The following is a 25,164-nucleotide window of genomic DNA, read 5'->3' as shown; positions in this document are numbered from 1 at the left end:
TCATCCTGTGTGTTTCCTGTGCCAGGTACCTAATATACTAGAATTTTATAAATGTGGTAGTATAGCAGTAGTTACCTTAATAAAATCGTTACTCTGATTGCTTTTCTTATTAAGCAGGGGCACACTTTCTAATCTTTGTACCAAATGAACTTGAAGTTAAATTTTCATAAATTTTTATATTTTCAACATCTAGGCAGATTGTTATTTGAAGTAAAGCTAAGCAGTATTTTTTGATAAATTTCTCATTTGGGGGGAAAGAAGAATGCTTTATCTTAGTTTTGAATCATTTACAAAGAAGATGTAAACTCAAAACAGACAGTGCTATTTGCCAGATTTAAGAACCACTTCTTGGTAAGTTGTCATTTTGGCTTACTGCAAGCAAGACAATGCTCATTTGGGATCCCTGTGTTTGGGACTAGTCACTAATTTCATTTTCAAAAAGAGAGAAAAATAACCTGGAATAGGATATGACATGCTTAAATGTAACTGCAACAGAAATCTATGTAATTACCATTGTTTTATGTTGGCAGGGTTTGTGTGACTGCTCTTCTGCTAAAATAGCTTAGTAAGTAAGCCTTGTAAGTTCAATTCATGCACTACCAAAATGTAGTTAACTTACACTGAAATTGACTCTTTTTAATAAACTGGAGTTCTCTCCAAAATTAGATAGCACCTCTTTTCATACTAACGTGGAATAATGTTCAGTAGTGGATAAACATTTTTAATCTTAAGAAAGCATATTAGTGTTTTACTTTTTCTTTTGGAGGACTAATGATTTACTACAGTAGAGGTTTTTTTTCAGCTTTTTGGTGGCAGTGTCAAAAAAGTATACATTTCATTTATAACATAATGCAAACAGAGAAAAAACTTGCATGCACATTGTAATTCTGCTGCTTATTTGCCTTTCCCTATTCTGCCGATAGCACAAGTGGATGTGCTGTCTGCCGCACTCCGCGCTTCTAGTCTGGATGCTCACGAAGAGGCCAGCAATGCAGAAAAGAAAAGTGACATGCAAGATGAACTGGGCGTCGGTGAGCTACCAAACTGTAGAATAAATCATGATGCCTCCGTGCCTTTAATCAGCAATGCTGTTGAGGTAACGAACTCAGTAAAGCATTTATCACCTGAGAGGAGTTTGAATCAGAAGTGTTTCGTTGGGGAATAGTTGTAGCTAATCACATTCTAGTTAGTACCTTCTGTTTGTTGCTGATTTTGTCAGCTCTCTCTTTTGCATAAAATAAAAGTAATTGGCACCACATCCTATCTTTGTGACATTAGAGTCATGTTCAGTGCTTCGAAAAGTAAATCCCAATCCTGTCTACATGACCACTTTAGTAGCCCCAATGTTAATGTAGCTTACTACAGTGAAATAGTCTTACTGGAAACAAAGCCCTTTATCAAGAATAATTAACTCTTCCCTTTTCTTTTTGGAGAGGTGCTTTGTTTCTGATGGGACCATTTCACTGCAGCAAGCAACACAGTATTCTGAGCAGAAGATCGGGACTTGAGGCCATGTTGCGGAGGGCCAGTGACATTATCTGGACTGTGGAGTGTGAGGGTGGGTACTGTTCCTAGCATCATCCTTGCTGTGTACTTGGAGCTGTTTTGTATGATCCTTCCTTAATTTCCTACTATATCCCACCAAGCCAGCATCATTTGGTATATGCCACTGAATGCCAGAATGAAATGATCACATATCATAGTGGCTTGAATGAAAAGAAAGAATGCCTACATAACAAACATTGGGGATGGCAAAAGGGTTCTCAGACCTTTAGTGGATTTCTGTTTTGTTTTTCATTTGATGACATTTAGCATAGTTAGAAATCTTGCTATAATATCGGTGGTTCAGAATGAAACCCTGACTGCTTGTTATCATTGGAGTTTTGAATATAGTGATATCTCTGCATTCTGGAAGGTGTTTTGTTTGGGAGTTTTTTGGGGGGTATTGGCTGTTGAAAAAGTATATTTGTGAAATTAGAAACAGATATGAATTGAAACAGTAGAACTATATATGACATCCCAAGACCTCTAAAATAGTTGACTTGAAAGCACCCTCTAAGTACTGTTTTATAAATAAGTAATTTTAGATATTTGGGCCATTTCAGAAGTACTTCTAAATGTTTAATTACTTTCATTCTGGAATTCATTTTCATACATTTAGCAAGTTTGATTTAAGGTAGGGGAAATGCTTAGAAGGCCTTAAGTATGTTTATAAACTTTTAAAAAGCATGAAGAATTAATGTCTTTGGTGGTCTAGAAAGGTAAGTAACTTAGTAAGATAGTTTAAATGAAGGAAACTTACAGGACAATTCTTTAAGTAAATATTTTTTCCTAACAGAATATGGACTCCACCCTTCACTATATTCATAATGATTCAGACTTGAGTACCAATAATAGTTTTAGCCCTGACGAGGAAAGAAGATCTAAAGTACAAGTAAGTGTCAAAAATGCTTTATTTGATGTGGGTGTTGTTAATTCCTCTTCTAAACCATTTCTCACTGAATTTGTTTTTTTAAATGAATTTTTAAAACATTAAGACTAGTATATCATACTTTCAATAAGAAAATTAAAATAGAGTAAACTGTAAGCAGAAATCTTCTTCCTCTCACCTTGATCTTATTCTTCATTCAGAGTTACCACAGGTCACAGTTCCTTCTGTATTTCTTTATAAGTTTATTGTGAGTATATAAACATATATGTACCCCTTTTTGTCTTTCAAAGATAAACAGAATCATACCATGATACCAAAGTATTTCATCATGTCTAAGTTGCCAAGAATTCTAAGATACAGCTCGATTTCAGAGATGAAAACATGAAAAAAAAAAATGGCTCCAAGCCATTATTAAGTGCCATCAGTGACAAGTTGCATTCCAGTTTTAGAGATTTTTTTTCTTTTTATTTATTATTATTATTTATGCCTACAGCACCTGGTCTTCCTAGGTGGTCTCCCATCCAAGTACTAACCAAGCCCGACTCTGCATAGCTTCCGAGATCAGACATTGAGCTTGTTCAGGGTGGCATGGTCATAGACCATGGACTGTGGCTCCACTGGGGCGCGAACCCAGGACCTTCTGCATGTAAAGCAGACATGCTAACTGCTACACTGTGGAACCAAGTCCTAGAGATTTTAATTGTGGGAAAACATGCTTATGGAATCATTGGAATATGATAGTTCGTCTTGGCTTTTTTCTCTTTTTAAACATAAATTGTGTATTGGAAATCACTCTGTATGAGCACATAAGGACTCCCTCCTCCCCACAGCAGCACAGCATTCGTACTGCCTGGTGTCGTACTTCATTAGAAGGTGTTGTAACTGCAGTAGCTCCTTGTGTGCTTCCAGGTTTGGTTATGAGATTACAAGCAGTGTTAATTCATCATGATTGTGCATGTTGTTTGCTTCTGGGACTATACGTATTATAAGTAGATTTCCTAGGTCAAATGGCATATGTTCTTTATTTTTGTTGGTTCTATTAAAAGTGGAATCAGTATTCATGGTGTCTTAAAACATGCTTTCTCCACTTTATATTGTAGATATACTTTCAGGTCAATGTATATGGATTGTCTAAATTTCTTAATAAAATTGTTTCAATTTTAGTTTATTTAAAAAAATAGATAAGTTTACATAGTTCAAAATTCAAAAGGTACAAAGACATTGAGTGATGTTTCCTTTTCAGTTTTTCTCCACCCTCCATTTTGTTTCTTCCAAAGCAACCAATTTTACCTTTCTTTTGTAAATCATTCTAAAGCTATATTATATATACATAATCAAGGTAGTATATACATTCTTCTTTCTCACATTTAAACAGATATGTAGGTGTAGATTTAAATTTTTATAGATTGTTAAATTTCCATCTGAAGGCGAATGGTGGTTTTTAAAAAATACGTACTGATAATAGTGCCCACAAGTACCTGTTCATCCACATTCACTAGGTTCCATCAAACTTTATAATTTTTGCCAGCATTGAAAGGTGCTAGTCTTATTTTTAATGTGTCTTTTAAATTTTAGTAATCAATTCTAATTGTCTTTTAATCTGTTTTCTGTTTTATGATCTTATTTTCTCTTTGAATTGTTTTTGTTTATATATGCATTCCCCTTAGCATGTTTTTCCTATCTCTTTTAAATTATTAGATAACTGAAAATTTGAAATTGATTTTTCTCTACCATTTGAAATGCTGTGTTAAATTCATGTATTTAAAAATAAGTTTACCTAATTTATATCTAAAGTGCACATAATGCATCATTGTCGTTTCTCTCTCTTTATTAGGATGTTGTGCCTCAGGCTCTTTTAGATCAGTATTTATCTATGACTGACCCCTCTCGTGCACAGACGGTGGATACCGAAATTGCTAAGCACTGTGCATACAGCCTTCCAGGTGTGGCCCTTACTCTTGGCAGGCAGAACTGGCACTGCCTAAGAGAAACTTATGAGACTCTTGCATCAGACATGCAGGTGAGTGAAGCAGCCAAGGAATTAACAGAATGTGCATATGAAAAGCATATTTTGCCCTTCAAAACCTAGTAGACTTTCTGTTCATGTTCTAGCCAATACTTGAAATTATAAGAAATTATGTGCAAAAGAGCTTGAAAGTAACACCAAAGAGCTTTCTTTGGCATGGTCCAAGTTCCACAGTTTGGTAGCTTTTCTACCTAAAGTATTAGAGATGATCACAGTTGACGTCTTACGTTTCTAATGTACAAATGTGTCATTGTCTAAAGTTTATGTATAGATTAATTCTTAATATAAGATTTAGTTTTCTACCCAAAAACAGTGTTGTAAGTGCTTCTCGATACTTTAAAACCTTAATAAGAGTGCATTAGCAGCACTGCTGAGTTCTGGGCCCAGAGTGCCATGAGTATTACTGTACAGGTAGGAGAAGGCTAACGGTGTGTGTGCTCCCATCCCACGCACCACCACATCCTCTAAAAGAGCACGACATGTGAAACGTTGACTCTAGGTCATTTGTCTGGATACCTATGACTTTTTGTGGCTCTTTTCCTAGGCTTTGCTAACATAACTTTCTCTGCCATTAGGTCTGATTTCCATATACCAAAATTTTATCTGCCTTCCACAAAACCTATTCCTTCAGTGAATTTAATCTGTTTCTAAGAAAGCAGTCTGGTTAGACTGTTAATACTGAGATCTGAATCTTTTTTTCCCTTATATGTCTTAGTAATTATTATATATTTTAAGGAATCAGTGCTGTTGACTCAGCAAGTTGAAAGTAACATTGAGAGACCATAACTGATGTTCCTTCTGTGAGGTCAAGAAACCAGATTCTGGGTGAAACAGACTTACCCCCGTGCTCACACACTTCTTCAGTGGGAACTGGACATGGGATGTGAGACCTAGTTTCCATAGAGTGCTTTAATCCCGTATTTTAGTGGTTTTCCACCTTTATTCCATAGAACTCTTGGGGTTCCTGTGGGGCAGGTACCTCAGGGCTCCTGGTGACTAGGAAGGCTCTGGGTGGGCAGGACTTCATGCCTCCTGTCCCCTCCCTTCCATCAAAACATCTCTGCCTTCATCTCTTAGATATGTTGAACATGGGTATAAAATTTTATTTCAAGATTGGGTTCTAGTGTTTGTGGTGGGCATAAAAACTTTGCTGTAAACGTTTTCTTAGCAAGTAGAGTTTTAAACTAAGAGTAAAAAGTTTTAAATTAAGGCAACATGAAGAAAAAGATGCTTTTAACATAAAGTTTCCTGTAAATGTAAGGCACTTTTTTATAGGAGTTCTTTTCCAGGGCTGTCCACAAAAGATTTTCCTATTCTTGTCTTTTTTAAATTACCAGATCCTTAAAAACTAGTTTCATTGTTTTTTAATCCAAAAGAGGCTGTACAGGAATCAGAAGGGAAATAATAAAGCAAGGATAATACTAGCCAGCCTTTTGTCAGTATGGGACATCAGTAAATCGGGATCCAGTATTCAATGAACTAAATAACTATGTCAGTAAAAATTTGCAAACATTTTTTTCTTCATAAATGAAAGGGAGATAATACCTACTGTGTAGAGATTTTAATTTTTTCTTCCAATTTTTGATACATGGTAAGCACTTAAAACAGCATTTATTATAACTTAGTTTTATTCTGATTTAATTTTTTGAGATTAATAACATTCAGATATAAATTAGCTTTTATATATAGTAGTCACCCTTTATCCGTGGGGACTACATTCCAAGGCCTCCAGTGGATGCCTGAAACCACGGATGGCAGTGAACCCTATATATACTGTTTTTTCCTATACATACATGCTTAGGATTAAGTTTAGTTTATAAATTAAGCACAGTAAGAGATTAACAATAATAACAAAATAGAACAATTATAACAATAATAAGTTACTTGAATGTGCTTTCTCTCAGCATAAGCATATTAACACAATTTTTTTTCTCATAATTTTATGGCTGGAAGATTCATTGTTACCATAGATCTTGGCAACCTCAGCATACGATTTTTTCTATCCTTATTAAGAGAATTTTCATCTTATCACTAAAGAAAGCACTTTATGACTTATATCCAAATTGTCAGCATCATTTTTCTTGTGCTTTGGTGCTATTATTAAGTAAAAATAAGTGTTATTTGAACACAAGCACTGGGATAGCATGACAGTCAAGCCGATAACCTAAATGGCTACTAAGTGACTAGTAGGTGAGAGCATACGCAGCGTGGAGACTCGGACTCAAAGGGGTGATGATTCACGTCCCAGGTGGGATGGAGCAGGATGGTGTGAGATTTCATCATGCTACTCAGAATGGTACTCAATTTAAAACTTATGAATTGTTTATTTCTGGAGTTTTTCACGTAATATTTTGGGACTGTGGCTGACCAGAGGAACTGAGACCTCAGAAAGTGAAACTGCAGATAAGGTGGGGGGCAGGGGGTGACTTACTATTGATGTTTTCTAAAAGTTAAAGTACTAAGTACTTGTGATTACCTTACTAATGCAGTTATTTTTATTTCTGCAGTGGAAAGTTCGAAGAACTTTAGCCTTCTCCATCCATGAGCTTGCAGTTATTCTTGGAGATCAGTTAACAGCTGCAGATCTGGTTCCGATTTTTAATGGATTTTTAAAGGACCTCGATGAAGTCAGGATAGGTGTCCTTAAACACTTGCATGATTTTCTGAAGGTAACTTTTAAATTCTTTTGCATAAAAACACACTAAAATTCTACTGTAGAGCTAAAATTTTGATTTTCTGATACCACCAAGATTGGTTCTATATGCTCTATATAAGAAAATGTAGCTATAAATTGATGGTGAGCTGTGATTTAAAAAGAAATAGTTCCATTCCGATCAGTTTTGCTTGTGTCATTTTAATTTTTAATTTAAAAATAGTTATGCTAAATTTCATTTTTAAATGAAATTAAAACAAGTTTACAAATATTTGTACTTTTTTCCAAAATTGTTGAATTAAATATATGTTAACAAAATTTTATGAACATTAAATTTAAAGGCTTTAATGGTATTTCATGAGTCTAAAAATTTACTCTTAGTCTTCACTCCTTTGATGTGGAATCTTTGGTGTCTGAGGTGAACAGCCTTGACTTTACAGATTGTTTAATCCTGGAATACTATTGTTTCTTAGACTTTAGCCTTGAAATTGGCTCTCTCACAGTTCTAAGGTTTGACCTCTTGTAATGCTACTTTTTAAAAACATTGATACTATGTTGTTATATTGTATATAGATCATAGTGAAATTTCTATAACTGTCCCAATAATCTCTTTTATAGTTTTTTCTTTCCTCGATTCAGAATCCAATCAGGAATTGCATATTGAATTTAAATATCATGTATCTTTAGTCCTCTTAAATTTAGAACAGTTTCCCTGACTTTTTGTCTTTAAAGTCATTGGCATTTTTGAAGAGGCCAAGCTAGTTGTTTTATGGAATGCCCCTCAATTTGAAATTTTCTGAATGCTGTTACACAGTTAGGTCCAGGTTAAACAAATTTTCTTTGCAGGAATACTACCTGTCTATATAGGTCACCAGGTGTTTTCTGAATGCATCACATTTGGGCTAAAGTGATGTTGGCTTTTAAGATCACTGGGGATGCTGAGTCAGTCACTTGGTTATGGTGGTTTTGGCTCACTTTCTCCATTATAAAATGACCTTGCACTTTTGTGACTAATAACTTGGTGGGATGATGCTTTCAAATTCTGTGAACATCTTCCTCCCGCCCAATTCTTTCACCCAGAGCTTTTTGCATCCATGCATCTATACGTGGTTCTTGCCTGAATCAGTTGTTAACTGTGTTGGTTATAAAATACTGATTTTCTGTTTTTATAATTCCTTCTGCATTTATTGTCTTTCTCGTGTAAAGATAACATTTCCCTTTTCTCCCCCTTTTTGGAAATTTTTTTAGTGTCAGTGTGGTCTCTAGAATTAGGGTTTTATTCAGTGTAATATAATTCATTTTTGTCATTTGTTTTGAGCATCAAATTTGGCTGACGGAAACCCCTTAAAGCTGCCTCCTATATTTTTTGGATTTGTTTTCTCATTTTTAAACACATCCTTACTTTTCAAGCCCACCTTCTTTTTCAATGCCACACTAGAGTCAGCTCTTTCTTCAGTGAGCTCTCATCTTTGTAGTAGAGTAGTATTTAGAATCCAAGATTCAGGCACTAGTTGTACACATTGCTCCTGGGGTGTCACTTCTTTTAGTCCTTTTCAGAGGGTAGGAGCTAGGCAGAGCTATTTGTTTGTTTGTTTGTTTGTTTGTTTTTAATTATTGAGATTGTATTGATATTTCTACTTCCAATCCAATGCCTTTTTTCACTTTATATTTTTTATTTTCTGTCATAGTAAAAACTCTTGTTAAGAGCATTAATATATTTAGTCATTTGATTCTACTACATACATGAAATAGTTTCAGAATTACTTCGCCAATAATAATTTCAACATCAGATCAACTAAGTAGTAATGTTCAAGATTTCCTTCAGCACTTTCTGTTCTTAAAACATATTCAATCAAGATGTATGGTCAGAGCACTAAGTTCAAACTTAAACTTTTTGCATGTGTGATTCTTACCTATTTGATATATGTAGGTTTGTTGATTTATGTAGGTTATGTAGGTTTACTTGCTTTTGTTTATATCAGGTTTTTGGGTTTTCCCCCTGTTGACTATAAAACTGCTTTTAAAATTTTGTAGAGCAGTTACTGGGATAAATTTCTTCTCTTCATGCAACAAATATTTATTGAGCACCTACTATGTGCCATCGTAGTACTATCCGCTGGGCTCACATGTATGAATAAGCATAGTTACTATCTTCAAAGAGTTTGTGGTAATGGGGGTGTCACGAATAAAGTGGATGAGTGCTATAAGATAGCTGTGCAGAGATACTGCTGAGTTCAGTGGAGGTCACTCACTGGCTTAAGAATCATATCTTTCAAAAGAAAATAATTATTCTTGAAGGTAAATGGGATTATCATCGGAAAATGAACTCAATACCAGTTTTTAAAACAAATGTACCTACTGCATGTGTTCCCTTCAGAAGAATTATCCATATTATTTATAGTCATTTTTAAGCAGTCTGGTAAAGAAGTAATGTCTGTACCTTGTCTTAGTGAATATTTTTATTTTGTTACTTCAGCTTCTTCATATTGACAAAAGAAGAGAATATCTTTATCAACTTCAGGAGTTTTTGGTGACAGATAATAGTAGAAATTGGCGTTTTCGGGCTGAACTGGCTGAGTAAGTTGTAACAACTTATTAGACTGTGTTTTGGAGGGATGTGTATTTACTTCATCTTTACCTTTTCTGGATTTGTCCATTAATTTGTATAGATCCAGGTTTCTGTCTGGTACCCTGTTCCTTTAACATTTCTCGTAATGCAGGTCTTGCCAGCAGTGAATTTTCTCAGCTTTTTCAAAGTTTATTTCTTCTTTTTTCTTTTTTTAAATTGTGGCAAAAGTACACATAACCGAAGTTGCCATTGGTGACATTTAATATACTCACAATATTAAATAACCATTACCATAGTCTGTTTTTAGAACATTTCATCATCTCAAAAGGAAACCCCTGCCCCCAGCCCCTGGCAGTCGTTAGTTTACTTTCTGTCTATTGGTTTGCCTGTTCTGGACATTTTATATAAATGGAACTATATAACATGTGGCTTTTTGTGTCTGGCTTCTTCACTTAGCACAATGATTTCAAAATTTATTCATAGCTTTATTACTTCTATGATTACATAATACTCCATTGTATGAATATACCACTTTTTAAAATCCATTCATCCATCGATGGGCATTTGGGTTGTCTCTACCTTTTGGTTAATGTGTATATGGTGCTCTGAGCATTCATGTGCAGGTTTACATTCACGTACAAGGTTTTATTTGAACACCTGTTTTCAATTTGAGATGGATTAGCTGAGTCATTGGTAATTCTTTGTTTAATTTGCTGAGGAACCGCCAAAGTGTTTTCCACAGTGGCTGTACCATTTCCTTTTCCCACCAGCAGTGCACAAAGGTTCTAGTTTCTCCACATCTTCCCCAACATTTGCTATTTTCTTTTTTAAAAATTATAGTCATTATTACAGTGGGCATGAAGTATCATCTCATTGTGGTCTTGATTTGTGTTTCCTGAATGACTAGTGATGTTTAGCACCTTTAATGTTCTTGTTGACTGCTTGTATATATTCTCTGGAGAAACATCTGTTCAAGTCCATTGACCTTTTATAAATTGGGTTGTTGGTCTTAAATTGTGATGTCGAGTGGTAAGAATTCTTTATATAGTCTGGATTCTAGACCTCACCTGCATTTTTAAAGATATTTTTGCTGGGTTTAGAATTTGGGGCTTGACAGTTTTCCTTTCAGTACATTAAAGGTATCACTCCATTGAGTTCTTTCTTGCCTGACTTCTTTCTAGAAATGGGCACACTCCTTTGTTACCATTAGTGTGGAGGGTTGAGTCCATCCAACCAGGAACAGGCTGAATTTGGATTTGTTGTGGTGGTTACCTTCAGTGCACCATAAGCTTTAATTCTATTTGTGGGCTGCTTTGCTTCTTGCTGAGCTTGGGAGCTGGAGTGCTGTAATAGTAACCTTTTCATGTGTTACTGTTCCGCCTCAGCTTTTAGCTGCTCCTGCACCTTTGCAAAACAACTGGGTCTCTTGCCCCTCCCAAAGATGTAGACCGCTGTTCCAATGTGGTATGCTTGTGCTGGGAAAGGGGAGAATCTGTGTTATTGTGGATCAGCTTCAGTCTTTGGGAGACCTGGTGGGCCAGGACTTTCTCAGAATCCCTGCCTCTTCCCTGTGGCATCCAGTCTCTGTCTTGTAATCTCTGTGGACAGTCTTGGGCAGAGGTTTCCTGGCCCTCCTTAGCAGGAGGAGACTTCTGCTTGGTGTCGATGTAGGGTCTTAGCTCAAGAAGATTTACTGCTCCTCTCCCTGGGATAGAGAGTTTTTTCTTTTCCTCAGCTTAAGGTTTTCGTGCTGATTGAGAGAAGAGCCCAAGGGAGTGCAAGGTGTTTCACGCCTGTCCTCCAAGGTCTGTCAGTCACGTTCTGCCTGCCCACCTTTCCCCAGTTTCCTTTCCTGACCCCAAACGTTCTCATGCACACTCAGGGAGGCCAGTGAGAAAGTTTGCAGTGTCTGAAAATAGTCAATAAATGAGCATTGCTCTTAGAGGATTTGTTTAAGAATATATGCAGATACATTTGTCATTGCTACATTATCTGTATTTACTATTGTAGAGAAGTTCTCCCTTATCCATGGGGGATACTTTCTAAGATCTCCAGTGGATTCCCAAAAACCACAGATAATACCAAACCCTACCAATGTACTGTTTTTTTTCCTATATATACATATCTTTGATAAAGTTATAAATTAAACAATTTCACGGATAGAATAGATCCTTGCTGTAGATCTTAGCAGCTTCAGCATATGATTTTTTTCTCTCCTTATTAAGTCAAGAGCTTTCACCTTTTCAGTTAAAAGAAGCACTTAATGGCTTCTCTTTGGCATATCCAAATTGCCAGCATCACTACTATAGTGCTTTAGGGCCATTATGAAGTAAAATATGGTTACTTGGACACAAGCACTGAGATACCATGAGAGTCAGTCCAATAACTAGCTACTAAATGAATAATGTAGCAAATAATTTGGAGATGCCGAACAAAAGGGATGATTCATGTCCCAGGCAAGAAGGAATGGGATGGCTCAAGATGTCATCACACTACTCAGAATGGCATGCAATTTAAAACTTATGAATTAATTGTTTATTTCTGGAATTTTTCATTTGGTATTTTTGGACTGTGGGTGACTGCTGGTGACTAAAACCATGGAAACTGTGGATAAGTGGGGACTACCACAGTTCACATCCTGCTTTTAAATGTAAATAATCTTAAACATAAAATCTGAAAGACAAAAGTTTCATTCCTATTCCAGATATTTCTTCATGAGCATTGTTGCCTCTACTCAGATTAGCCTGGTAGATGCTATTAGTCTTCAGTCCTCACTGGGTATAATATAAACAGTTAGCAGAAGACTACTTACTTATGTTGTTCCCAGTAAATGTGTCATTCCCCTAGAAGCTGCTTAGAGCCTTGACAGGTACTCATCAGGTTACCATAAACTGCTAGAGCTTTCTTATTTAGGTAACTGATTTGTAGATGGAAGTTTCTCAGCACATTCTCAACAGCTACTATGGGAAAAATGTGTCCCATGCTCCAGTGGAATGTACTAAGAAACGCTCTGCTCTGCCTCAGTCCCTGTGGACACAGAATTCTACAGCATCCTCTTTTCTTTACATCTTCTCTAAGGAGAAGAGATACTTCTTGAATTTGCCTAGTATTTAAATGCATTTCCAGATATACAGAGACTGGAGATAATTCTCTGCACAAGAGACCAGGTTAATCACTAGTCTTAGCACGTGGTCATCTTACAAATAATACCCAGTGTTACAGATTATTCAGATGATTAACCTATTTTCATTTGTCTTATTTTAAAATTTTAATTAATTTTTATAATTCATTTTTGTAGACAGCTGATTTTACTTCTAGAATTATATAGTCCCAGAGATGTTTATGACTATTTACGCCCCATTGCTCTGAATCTATGTGCAGATAAAGTTTCTTCGGTTCGTTGGATTTCCTACAAGTTGGTATGTGTTAAAATTTTTACAATTTTAGATCAGCAAAGTATTTAATAAGATTATAAAACAGAAACTGTTCCTCACTTCTCCGTGTTCACCCTTCTAGGTCAGTGAGATGGTGAAGAAGCTGCACATGGCGACACCACCAACATTTGGAGTGGACCTCATCAATGAGCTTGTAGAAAATTTTGGTAGATGTCCCAAGTGGTCTGGTCGACAAGCCTTTGTCTTTGTCTGCCAGGTAAGTAAGGACTTACCCGTTTGTGGCACATTTTCTGTCTAGATCTACACTTATTCTTTCACTCCTTGCCTCACTCAGCACCACTCTTGCCCTTAAGGAACAGGACTTTGCACCCGGCTGTCTGCAGAATCCTCTGTTCTCAGCCGTGCATCTGCCAGGCTCACCCTATCTTACCACCGTCCACTGAGCTCTTCGTAAAGCTAGCACATTCTCAGTGGGGGCTTAGTTACTTCATTTTTGTTTTGAGTTCCCAAGTGCCTGGAATATTGTTTAAAAGCAGTAACTATAATCTGTAGCAGTTATATTGTTACCGAAAGACTTTGTTAATTAGTATTATGGCTTGGGTATACTAAATTGGCAAATCTAAAGCCGTTAACTTCCTTTCCCCAGACTGTCATTGAAGATGATTGCCTTCCCATGGACCAATTTGCTGCGCATCTGATGCCACATCTGCTAACCTTAGCAAATGATAGGGTTCCCAATGTTAGGGTGCTGCTTGCAAAGACATTAAGACAAACTCTACTAGAAAAAGGTAGGTAGGCGACTCTTTTAGGAATAGTGTCTGTGGCGGGGAGGAGGTTCATAGACTACCTGAATAGATAAGTACCTAAGCAGAAGTGTAATATGTTCATGGAAATAACCTGGTAGAAGAGTATATTGTAAGTTAATATTAGTTCCCTCGGCAAGAGGACACAGAAGATTAAAGGACACGGAAAGGGACTGTGAACTATTTGCCCTTCTGTTCTAATTCAGTTTCTTTTTATAATTTAAAACTTAGTAGTTTGAAAAATTGGACATTCACTTACGACTATGAAAAGTTGCTGCCTTTGGCACACTCCCTTTGACATCTGTCATGTTGTTTAGGGCTAGGAGGCATGTTTGTGTTTCCTCCCTTTCATTCATTAGGCAGAAGATAAATGTCCTATATATTTGCTTTCATGTAAATATAAACACCTCAAAATTTGGGTGGTTTTACTTATTGTAATCCCCCTAAAATGCCTAGTATCATTTGAAGGCATGAACTTATGAATGAAACATAGAAGTTTATAATATACTTCAAAGAATATGGGTAGATATATATTGCTTCTTTTTTCTCCTTTGGAATTCATTTAATTTTTTTTAATAGCAGTTATAATAAAATGGCTAGAGATGACTGGTTTGCAGTGTGTGTGTGTGTGTGTGTGTGTACGCACGCACGCACACACATGGTTGGTATTCAGAAGTGTTTTTCCTTTTACTGAGCTAATTCATAGCTATAACAAGAATGACATTAATGTGTGTGTTCACTCTGCTGCCATTGAGCCTGTTATAAAAACAGTCAAGATAAATCTGATAATTCTCTTACATTCGGGGATGTTTTTCATACAGCAAGTCAACTTAGATTACTGTTTATAATTCAACATAGCCTGTGTTTATAGTTGTAGAAAAACCATGTTTTATAATGACTAAGAACTTCGTGTACTTGTGCTTGACATAACTGTGAAATGTTAGACTAATTTTGTTTGTAATCTGCACTTCTCATTTCCAGAATATTTCTTAACCTCTGCCAGCTGTCATCAGGAAGCTGTAGAACAAACCGTCATGGCTCTTCAGATGGATCGTGACAGTGACGTCAAGTATTTTGCAAGCATCCACCCTGCCAATACCAAAATCTCTGAAGATGCCATGAGCACAGCTTCCTCAACCTACTAGAAAGCTTAAACCTCGGTGTCTTTCCTGCTTCCTAGAAGCCGAGGTTCGACACATATTCAACACGTGTTCCACACGTGTGTGAGCGGGGACAGCCTTGGGGAGGAGAGACCTTCCTCTCTTGCAGACTTAATTGCAGGTGCAAGTTGCCTACACCAACACCAGGGATTTTAAGAGTCAAGAGAAAGTACAGTAAACACTATTATCTTATCTTGACTTTAAGGGAAAATAATTTCTCAGAGGATTATAATTGTCACCGAAGCCTTAAATCCTTCTGTCTTCCTGACCGAATGAAACTTGAATTGGCAGAGCATTTTCCTTATGGAAGGGATGAGATTCCCGGAGATCTGCGTTGCTTTCTCCTGGTTTTATTTAATGACTGATAGATGGAATTATAGCCAGAAGGCGGCTGTGAGCCAGGATGTGAGAGACCTTCAGTATTAGCCCTCAACTGTTCCCACACAGGCGAGGACCTGTGGGGCGCTGTGGCTAGCCACCCGGTCCAGCCCGAAGTGTGAATAGTTTATGACGTGTGTTAATGGGAAAGGAGATTTTTTTGTATTTCTCCTAAGGGCTTGATGCTAACACTAAAGTAGAATCTGATTTTAACTCTTAAATGCAGCATATTGCTGTACACATTTACAGAACGTTTGCTGAGTATCTATGTCATGAATTTTTTTTCATGCTGGTCATGACCTGAATGAAATTTATTAGCACGTATACTGTATGTCAGGTGTTTTTAACTTGATCATGATCAGCTCTGAGGTGCAACTTTTTCTTCATATACTGTACATATCTGTGACCACTCTTGGGAGTGTTGCAGTCTTTAATCATGCTGTTTAAAACTGTTGTGGCACAAGTTCTCTTGTCCAAATAAAATTTATTCATAAGATCTGTATAGAGAGATATATACACTTTTGATTGTTTTTCTAGATGTCTGCGAATAAATGCAATTTGAGACCTGCATTAATGATTTAGTATAAAATGGGAAAACTAGATTAAAATATTTGTCTTTTAACTAGTTTAGTAATTTATTTGAAGTCTGTATGTACCCCAGGGGTGTCTTGGGCACCGTGCTCCCTGAGGCTGGTTGAGGTGCAGCTCGTCCTTTGTGGGGTGTGTTACAGAGCAGTGGTGGCCAAATCCTGGGAACAGCAAGGGACGTTGGATCCTGTCTAATGTGCAGCCTTTCGTTATACAGGATCTGCTAAGGGAAAAAAGTGGATTTACAAAGGCAGCAAATCATAAAATTGATGATTCACCAGTTCTTTGAAATCTCCCAGGAAGCAAAAACAAAAACTGCAAAACAGTTAATACTCAAACTATTAACTTCATAATAGAAAAAATGACTACAGTGGTGATAATTCTATCCTCATAAGTATTTAATATTGGGTAGCTAATCTCAGAAGATATTCTATGGTGTGTTAGGACTTGAATAACCAAGATGAAGAGGAAAACTGATTTTCAAAACTTAGAGCTATTCCTCAGGCAGTGTACTTGGTCACTGACGGGTCCCCCTCCTTCCCCAGCGCCGCCCCCAACACACACACGCACGCACGCGCGCGCCTGCATGGAGCGCTCCACCCCCCTCAGCAGCCTGCCTGCCTCGTGGGTTGTAGTCTCTGCTGCCCTACCCTTTGTCTGAGAGAAATGTTTTCAAGCTTTTGTGGGTTTTCAGATTGTCCCTTACTGAATTTACCCAGCCCCCAGACTTCCTATTTGACTTCAGTGGAGTGGCTTGGGAGTCACCTTTTTACTTGTGACTTTTGTTCTTAAGACTTGGGGATATTTCTGTGGTGCCAGATGACTGTAGTTTTTCTAGAACCCTCTAACTCTGAATTGGGCAAGTGCCGAGTTCTGAGAAAAGCTACCATGCTTTCACCCTGAGAGCTGCCCCAGCTGCCGGTGTCCTGTCAGGGAACACTGCCCTGGCTGAGTCTTACTCTTCTGAGCAGGCACTTGCATGCACTGCGGTTACTGATCTTCTCAGATCTGTTCCATCCAGATCCCACTTTCTATTGGGATAAGTGTTTCCTGGCACACTGGAAGCTGAATATACCAAAGGAAACGTGTCCAGAATCTCACGTCCCTTCCAGTGCCAGCTTTCTAGGGGAACGTGGAGTGCCTGAAGCACCAGGCACGCTCAGGGTACTTGGGAAGCATTAGGGTGCGATGCTATGCAGATGCAGCTCAGCGGGAGAGAGCTGCAAACTTTTAAACTGACCATCTGTAGGAAAGTGCTGCATTCCAGGCTCCAGGACTCACGTGGTCGTTTCCGTGTATGGTAACGTTTCGGTGCAAAATTCCAGGAGACAAGCAGTGAGCAAAAAGGAGGAAAAGAAGGACCCTCCCAGCAACTCAAAGTAAATGGCCTCTTTAAAATCAATTATCCTCTGACTCAAATCAGAGGAAAAGAAGTTGAATCTGGAAATAAATGAGAGTAAGCAAGACTTTGTGGTTTCTCTTAAATTTTTGAATTTCTTCCTTAAGCCTTAATAAATTCATGCTAGATGTAGAAGGTGTAGCAGGCCCCCAAAAAGAATTGGCCACAGGAGGGAGGTGCCAGTGGGAGGAAGGAGGCTGGTTGGGCCCATGCCCCCATCTGTTCCTTGCACTGGAGCACATGGATGGATGGTCTAGGAGACCTTACTAGGGAAGGGTGGCCAAGCCTTTCATGGTTTTTAAGTAAGTCAGGGCCTGCAGAGTCCTCTATCCCCCTGGAATGCCAGATTTTGTTTTAGATGAGGGTGAGGAAGGAGGCCCAGCTCTCAAATCCATCAGAAACTCCAAAACTCAGGAAATTTTGTGATCCTTTGAGTATGACTTTTTGACCCAGTGGAGATTTTGACCTTAAGAACATCTTGGCTGTAAACACAAAAATTTCAACAGTGACACATTTTTGATGAAGGGATTTTCTGTGGGGGGCTTCCTCAAGCCAATTTGATTCCCGTTTTCTACAGAGAATTAAACTAGTTTTAGTTTTAACAGAAATGATTTGCGGAGGCCGGGACGGGGAATTGTTTACCTAGAAAACTTGGCATACATGGGGTCACACAATCTTCACAGGTAGTCCCCCAGGGAACACATGCTGTCTGGATTCATGTTTCACCAATAACAAACTGGTAGTTCTTTGTAAATTAGCAAGATGCTCTTGAATTGTTCTGCAGCCCACCATGAAAGTTTTTACTCTCTGGTCTCAAAGTTTCCTTTTGATCAGAGTCAGTTTCATGTACTCTGATGGACTTCTTGTAGGCTTCTTTTGTGAAGCTGATTTCCTGCAAATGATGGTTCATGACAATGTCAACACCAGAATTACTGTACCTTCGCCCTTAGGCTTCCATTGGAGGGACTTCCATCAATGAGCAAATCATCAGTGTGACCCTCTCTCCTACTGACCATCTTCCCTCTACCTCCAGGCACAGCCTGTCCTAGATCTCCCAATGATTAAGATGGTGGCTAGAAGGAGATGACAGTGGCACTGGCTTAGCAGAAGCCAGCAGGATGCAACTAGAGCTGCGATGCGGAGGTGGGGAGCAGGCGGAAAAGTCCATGTGGCACTTTACAGCACTATTGTAGGTTTATTTCTACCAAGTGATTTATTTTTTTAGGTCAAATTTTGCTGGTTTAAATTTGGCAAAATTCGTTACTTGGAGTTTTTAGTAATTTTAGCATATGAATCTTTCACACTAATGAGCTGTATTTATTTTTTAATGGGGTAACTGGTTAACAAATTTTAGGTCAAAACTTTATACTATGACAACTATTATGTAGTATGATTAGTCTATTGTGTACTCACCACCCCAGGCTTAGTTTCCTTCCATTACCATGTATTTGATCCCCTTTACTCTCCTCTCCTTCCCGAACTCACTCCTCCTCTGCCATTCTGTTGTATCTGAGTTTTTTGATCATTTGTTGCTTTTTGTTTTATATCCCACATAAGTAAAATTATATGGTTCTTGTCCTTTTTTGTCTGTCTTACTTCACTTAGCATGACGGATACTCTCAAGATCCATCCATGTAGTCACATTTGGCAGTATTTCATCTGTTTTTATGGCTGGTAGTATTCCATCATATGTATGTACAATATCTTTAATCATCTGTCAGACACTTAGCATGTTTTGGCTTTTGTGAATAATGCTGCAAAAAACGTGGGGTATGTACATCTTTACAAGTAAGCATGTTCACATTTTCGGGGGAAATACCCAGAAGGATTGCTGGGTCATATGGTAGCTCCTATTTTTAATTTTTTGAGGACCTTCAGTACTGTTTTCCATAGTGACTGCACCAATTTACATTCTTACCAGCAGTGTGGGAGGGTTCCCTTTTCTCTACATCCTCGCCAACACATTTCTTATCTAACAGGTGATTTCTCATTGTGGTTTTGATTTGCATTTCTCAGATGATTAATGATGCTGAGCATCTATTCATGTGCCTCTCTGTTGGCCATCTGTATGTCTTCTTGAGGAAAATGTCTATTCAGATCCTCTGCTCATTTTTTTAATTGCTTGTGTGTGTCTGTGTGTGTGTGTGTGTGTGTGTGTGTGTGCGCGCGCGCGCGTGTGTGTGTGGTTGAGTTGTCTGAATTAGTTATATTATTTTGGATATTAGCCCCTTACCGGAGGTACGTTAGTTTGCTCTAGTCCCATTCATTTATTTTTGCTTGTACTTCCCTTGCCTTAGGAGTCAAGTTCACAAAGACCCCTCTGCAACCAAGATCTATAAGTTTAGTGCCTATGTTTTCTTCCACGTATTGTTTCAGGTCTTATATTCAAGTCTTTAATCCATTTTAATTTTTGTGTATGGTATCACATGGCAGTCTAGTTTCATTCTTTTGCATGTGGCTTTCTCCATTGTATGTTTTTGGCACCTTTGTCAGAAATTAGTTGCCCATATGCATATGAATTTATTTCTGGGCTCTCAATTTTGTGTCATTGGTCTGTGTCTTTTTCTGCCAACACCATACTGTTTTTATTACTGTAGCTTTGTAATATAGTTTGAAGTCAGGGAATATGATAACTCCAGATTTATTTATTTATTTTTGCCTCAGGATTGCTTTGGCTATTCAGGGTCTTCTAAGGTTCTATACAAATTCGAGGATTTTTTTGGTTCTATTTCTGTGAAAAATGCCATTCGGATTTTTATGAGAATTGCATTAAATCTATATATTGCTTTAGGTAAAAATGGCTATTTTAACAATGTTAATTCTTCCAATCCATGAACATGGATTATCTTTCCATTTCCTTGTGTCATCTACAGTTTCTTTCAATAATGTCTTATAGTTTTCAGTGTATAGATCCTTCCTTTTTTATTCCTAGGTATTTTATCCTTTTTGTTGCAATTATAAATGGGATTATTTTCATTTCTCTTTCTGATACTTCATTATTAGTATGTAGGAATGCAATGGATTTTTGTCTTGATTTTGTATCCTGCAACTTTGCTGTATTTGTTTCTAACAATATTTGGGTGGTCATTTATTCCAAAATTATTCTGGGTTTTGGCTTTTAAATCTTGTAAAATATTTGGAACTTAGAACAATGCTACTCAAATATTACTGTGTATCTGTCACCTGGGATTATTAAAATACACATTATGATCCAGGGTGGAGGGTGGAGCCTGAGACCCAGCACTCCTAATAAGGCAAAATTTTTTTTATAACAAGGCCCTATTAGAATCGGTTGGTGTGGGATCTTACTTTTTCCATATTAATGTTCTTTCCATAATTTTGATATCTTAACTCCAACAGCACAGTAATCAAAAAGATTCATTTTTGCATTTCATTTCCTTATTTGCAAATGAATGCTTTAAAATGTATTGTGTTGACACCCACTCAGTGACTGGACATCATCATGAGAGGTGGTCATGACCCCATCAGCAGTGATGGCCAGCATCACCTGCTGAGCTGGCATGCAAGCCCAAAGCCCAGGAATATCCAGGGGCAGCTTTCTTGCATGTGACTTACCTGCAGCAAGGTCTCACCAGGTACAGGGTCATAGGATCAGTATAGCTGCCTGCTCTAGCTGCCTAGACTGTTATGTTTGGGTTATCTTTTATTAGAGAGCTGTTTCCTTTAGTGCCCAAATAACATGCCACCCACAAGTATTGGTATCAGCATATGTGCATGTACTTAATGAGTGTCCCCACACTTGAGGCAGAGGCCAATCTGGTAAATTATAAATCCTTATTATGAATTATAAATCCTTCCTTCTCCCCAGTTCCACCTACTTAATACTGTCAGCTTTTCATGCATTTTGTCCTACATTTGATTACATAGGGTCCTCTTCTGTTTCATGTAATAACTGATTTGTACGTTATTTAGGATCACTTTGCCTTTTGTAGTAGGCATTATCAGCCCCATTGCTAGTTGAGAAACTAAGGCAGCATGGCTAGACTTAAAAATACAGAAAAGGAGAGAAAAGCCAGGAAAGGTCTTGTTATTGAGGGCACTACTGTAGGCAAAAGGGCTCAAAAAAATTCCCCCAAAACAGGATACTCAAATATAGATTGCATGGGGCATCTTTATACTCAAATATTATTCACTGGATCTGAAGTTCAAATGTAACAGAGTGTATTTCACATGGGAACCCTAGAGTAAGGCCAACCTGTCAGCAGATTGAACCCAGGTTGCTATACAGGGTGACTCTACTTGGGATTCTTCATCCCTGAAGGAGTCACCCTTCGGTCGTGCATGTGTGTGGATGGCCCAGTGGGGCTGAGTTAATGTTTCATTCCAGAGAACTTACTATACCTTCTATACTGTTGCTCCTTGCTTCTGAAGGCCGGCAGCAGATGTCATTGGCTCAATAACAATAAATGATATGTATTTTTTATCTCCATGTGAGAAACTGAAAAATTATTGGTAAAACTTTTTCACAGAGGGCTACAGACACCTTCACAAAGAGACCACTTTTGCTTTCTCTAATTGTAGCTGGAATTTTCAGCAGTTTCTTGTCTTTTGTTGGAGCTGCAGTGCTCCAGTTCAGATGAAAGTCATACTTGTTTACTCCTCCCGAGTGTCCCTCTATTCTGAATCCATCGGAACTTCTGGGCCCAGGGTGCCTACACAGGCACCACTTTATTCCCTCTTGGTTTCAGGAATATGTGGCAACAATGCAGGCAACAGCCACCACTGCGGGGCACATTACTACTCTGAGCCTGTTTCCTGTTTATGCTAAGCTCCATGTCAACAAACCGAGACTTAGTTTCAGCTCTCCCAGAAATGGAATCTTAAAATCAGTCACTCATGAATTGCCTGATCAGCACTAGCCAGGTAATCTGCCTGCCAGACCCCTGCAATACCCTTAAGGAAAGCAACTGAAATAATCAACCCACTTTTTTTGCCAAGTTAGGCCAGCTGATTTGCGCATCATGCTAGAAAAGGCAAAACTTTCCTTTGGAACTAGGACGTCACAGAAGAAGTTGCAGACCCAACCCCAGTTACCTGGGTTGTGCATACATGCTAGTTGAGCAGCAAGCACTGGTCGGGGTGGGGTGGGGGGGGGGGTTGGGAGGCGGGAAACAGCTGCTGCAAACCCTAGTAGCCAGTGAGTGGGCACCACCTGCCTAGGTGAGGAACACAAAGTGAATTAAAACATTTTTTTCACTCTTGGACCTTAAAGTGTTAAACCAACTCCTCATTTCAAAGAAAAAATATGTACAAATATAAGCATTTTTTTTTCTCAAATGGCTGTTGAATTTATTTGCTTGATCAATAATGGTCCTGACAAAAATTAGTTAACCAACACTGAGACAACTGTAATGAAATACTAAATTTTAAAAATCCATGACACCTTGATAGAAATTAGTTTACACAAACAAAAAAGAAACCTCCAATATTGCGAGCAAATATAAAATGAATGTAGTAATATGACCAACAGGACAGCAAGGTTTTTATACATTTATATTTGACACCTGACCATATTTTCAGTCACCATAATATCTTCTCTCCAGATTTAAAAAAATAGTATGCTGATTTCTATAACAAAGCTTTCTTTTCGTACAAAAATCAAATAATGGCCAACAAGTCACAACAGTGCAATAGGTAGAGGATAAAAACCGCATCAAACAGGTGCTGAAAATAAATACTAACTAGGAGGAGGAGAGGACAGAGCCCTCGGCAGGGGTGGGGTGGGGGGGGTTCTGTCACCTTGACTGTGTGGTTTGTCTTCACAGCCATGAGAGCTGACCTACCTCAGGGTGCCATTTATTCGGACAGAGCGTGACTGAACACAGGCGCCTGACAGCGGGCCTCCCAGAAGCCTCAGGCCGCCAGGGAAGTGGCAAAAGCAAGAAAGTGGGGTTGGGGTCACAGCTACCATTAAAAGGTAAGGTTTTTTTCTATTGCTAAGTCTCATCAACTAGGAGTCCATCAGCAGGTTCACTGAGACGATATGAATAATTGAAAACTTTTGTTTAACAGCATATATATATGGCTTATTCAGGCAAAGAGACGTTTACATTCTAGCCCAAGCAAGCAATCTAAGTCATTCTGTTTTTAATGGAAGGTCAGTGACATAGAAGATTTCTAGTTTGGGAAAGAGATCCTTTGCGTGGATTTCTTAGGTCAAGGTGCTACCTTCGACCAACCCAGTGAAAAGCATTTGCTGATCACGAGCAGCAAGGAGCAGGAGGAGCCAAGAGTGAAGTGGCCCCTCCTCCACACTGGGCACACAGCCCCAGGGCTGGCAGGCAGGCTCCACAGGCAGCTCCGTATGTGACCAACTAGGCCATTCTGGTGACTAGTTTAGGACTGTGGTTTAGGACTGTCAAAGGAGAGAATGACAAGGGTGGGTAAAGGTGACCCCAATAAGAGCCATTCTGGCCAGTCAGGAAATATGAGGCAGCTCCCCATGATATAATCTGCACCAAAAAGGTGTAAAAGGCACAAGCAAGAGTGACTAGGTAAGCAGTGACCCTGGAGGGTGATACTGTGGGGTGAGCCACAAGGCAGGAACAGTATTTACCTTGTTTGGTCCCTCCCCTTGAACGAGAAAAAGAGATCCTGATTCTGCCATAATAAAAAAGCAAAGATGATTTTTGGTTTAAAAAGAAGCCACTCAAGAGTTAAAATAGTTATTTTAAGTTAACAAAGAAAATTAATCTTCAAATAAGCTATCTGGAAAACTCGTCTGTCCCCTACAAGCCCACAAAGCATCCACTGCTTTGTCCTCCCCTGTAACCTGAGCCTGACGCGGAAAAGTCTTATATGTGAAAGGAAGAGTCTCTGAGAAGAAAAGACATCTTTACAGAATGTACAGCAGAGAGTTGTGCACTCTGACTCTCGGGGTTACAGTAAGATGCACAGGTCTTGTTAGTCCTGGAGGATTCCATGACCCGCGGGATGCTCAGATGGGCGTCTCCTTCCTGTCTCTGCTCGGCGACGGCTTGGCCTGCTCCTTGCCTGCCTTTGGCTGCTCTTTAGTTGCTTTTGTCTCTGGGGCGCCTTCCTTAGGCGGCTGGATGGCACCGCCACGTTTCTCGGGCTCCTCATCATCCTGTGCCTGGGGCTCAGGCTTGGCTCTCTGCAGCTGCAACAGGCGGAGCTGCACGCGCAGTTCGATGATGGCCTCTCGCTCTTCATGAATTGCTTGATTCAAATGATTGTTCTTTATCTTCAGAAATGACAGAAAGAGCCGCTGTCACTCAAGAAGGTCAAAATGACAACGATTCAAGAGCAGAGAACAGTTAGCAAGGGTATCCTACATAAGAATCTATTTTAATCAATTTAGTTGTGAAACAGAAGATATAAACATGAATATGCAAATAAGATACAAAACTTTGACCCAGAAAGGATATAATTCAAGATATAAATTCTGCTCCTAAATACAAAAAAAGTAAGCAAATGTATCCATTGAAAACAATTATCTTAATAAATTAATTTTTTTGGTGTTTAAAATAGATTTATGTTTTTGAACTGGCTCTTCACCAGCCCTTAAATAAAAAATAAAGGTAATTTTAGTAGCAATTAGAGGAGGAAGTTAGAGACAAGATAAAATCCTAGATTGTCTCAATGTACTTTTTCTTTTGTGAAAGGCTTTATTTTACATTTGAACTGTGCTTAGTCAAACTACAGAAAACTACTATGAGGTCTAAATCATTTACACTCAGGAGAGTTGAGGTAACACAAATCAGTAGCTAATCCCAAACTC

At 38.4% G+C, this 25,164-nt stretch overlaps 2 protein-coding genes across 8 annotated transcripts in view; one reads left to right on the top strand and one right to left on the bottom strand.

Annotated features, from left to right (window-relative positions):
* The window catches only part of PPP4R1 (protein phosphatase 4 regulatory subunit 1), a 65,170-nt gene extending 49,133 nt beyond the window's left edge, over positions 1-16,037 (top strand). For 6 of the 7 annotated variants that reach the window (XM_039845866.1, XM_039845864.1, XM_039845862.1 and 3 more), the window contains 9 exons: positions 924-1,096; positions 2,339-2,434; positions 4,266-4,451; positions 6,965-7,126; positions 9,587-9,687; positions 12,978-13,098; positions 13,196-13,330; positions 13,721-13,862; positions 14,859-16,037. In XM_039845866.1, the coding sequence (XP_039701800.1) occupies positions 924-1,096; positions 2,339-2,434; positions 4,266-4,451; positions 6,965-7,126; positions 9,587-9,687; positions 12,978-13,098; positions 13,196-13,330; positions 13,721-13,862; positions 14,859-15,022 (1,280 nt within the window). In that variant the 3' untranslated portion in view covers positions 15,023-16,037. The remainder of the gene's footprint in view (positions 1-923; positions 1,097-2,338; positions 2,435-4,265; positions 4,452-6,964; positions 7,127-9,586; positions 9,688-12,977; positions 13,099-13,195; positions 13,331-13,720; positions 13,863-14,858) is intronic. The other variant, XM_039845872.1, reaches the window with a different exon arrangement.
* Positions 16,038-22,685: 6,648 nt separating this feature from the next.
* Positions 22,686-25,164, bottom strand: part of RALBP1 (ralA binding protein 1) — a 49,736-nt gene continuing 47,257 nt past the window's right edge. The window contains 2 exon segments of the mRNA XM_039845861.1: positions 22,686-24,389; positions 24,391-24,627. Coding sequence (XP_039701795.1) covers positions 24,327-24,389; positions 24,391-24,627 — 300 coding nt within the window. The 3' untranslated portion in view covers positions 22,686-24,326.

The sequence above is a fragment of the Pteropus medius genome, unplaced genomic scaffold, assembly GCF_902729225.1.
Source record: "Pteropus medius unplaced genomic scaffold, Ma_sr-lr_union100, whole genome shotgun sequence".
Taxonomy (NCBI): domain Eukaryota; kingdom Metazoa; phylum Chordata; class Mammalia; order Chiroptera; family Pteropodidae; genus Pteropus; species Pteropus medius.
The sequence above is the reverse complement of the archived record's forward strand: the minus strand, read 5'-3'. Positions and strand labels throughout refer to the sequence as shown.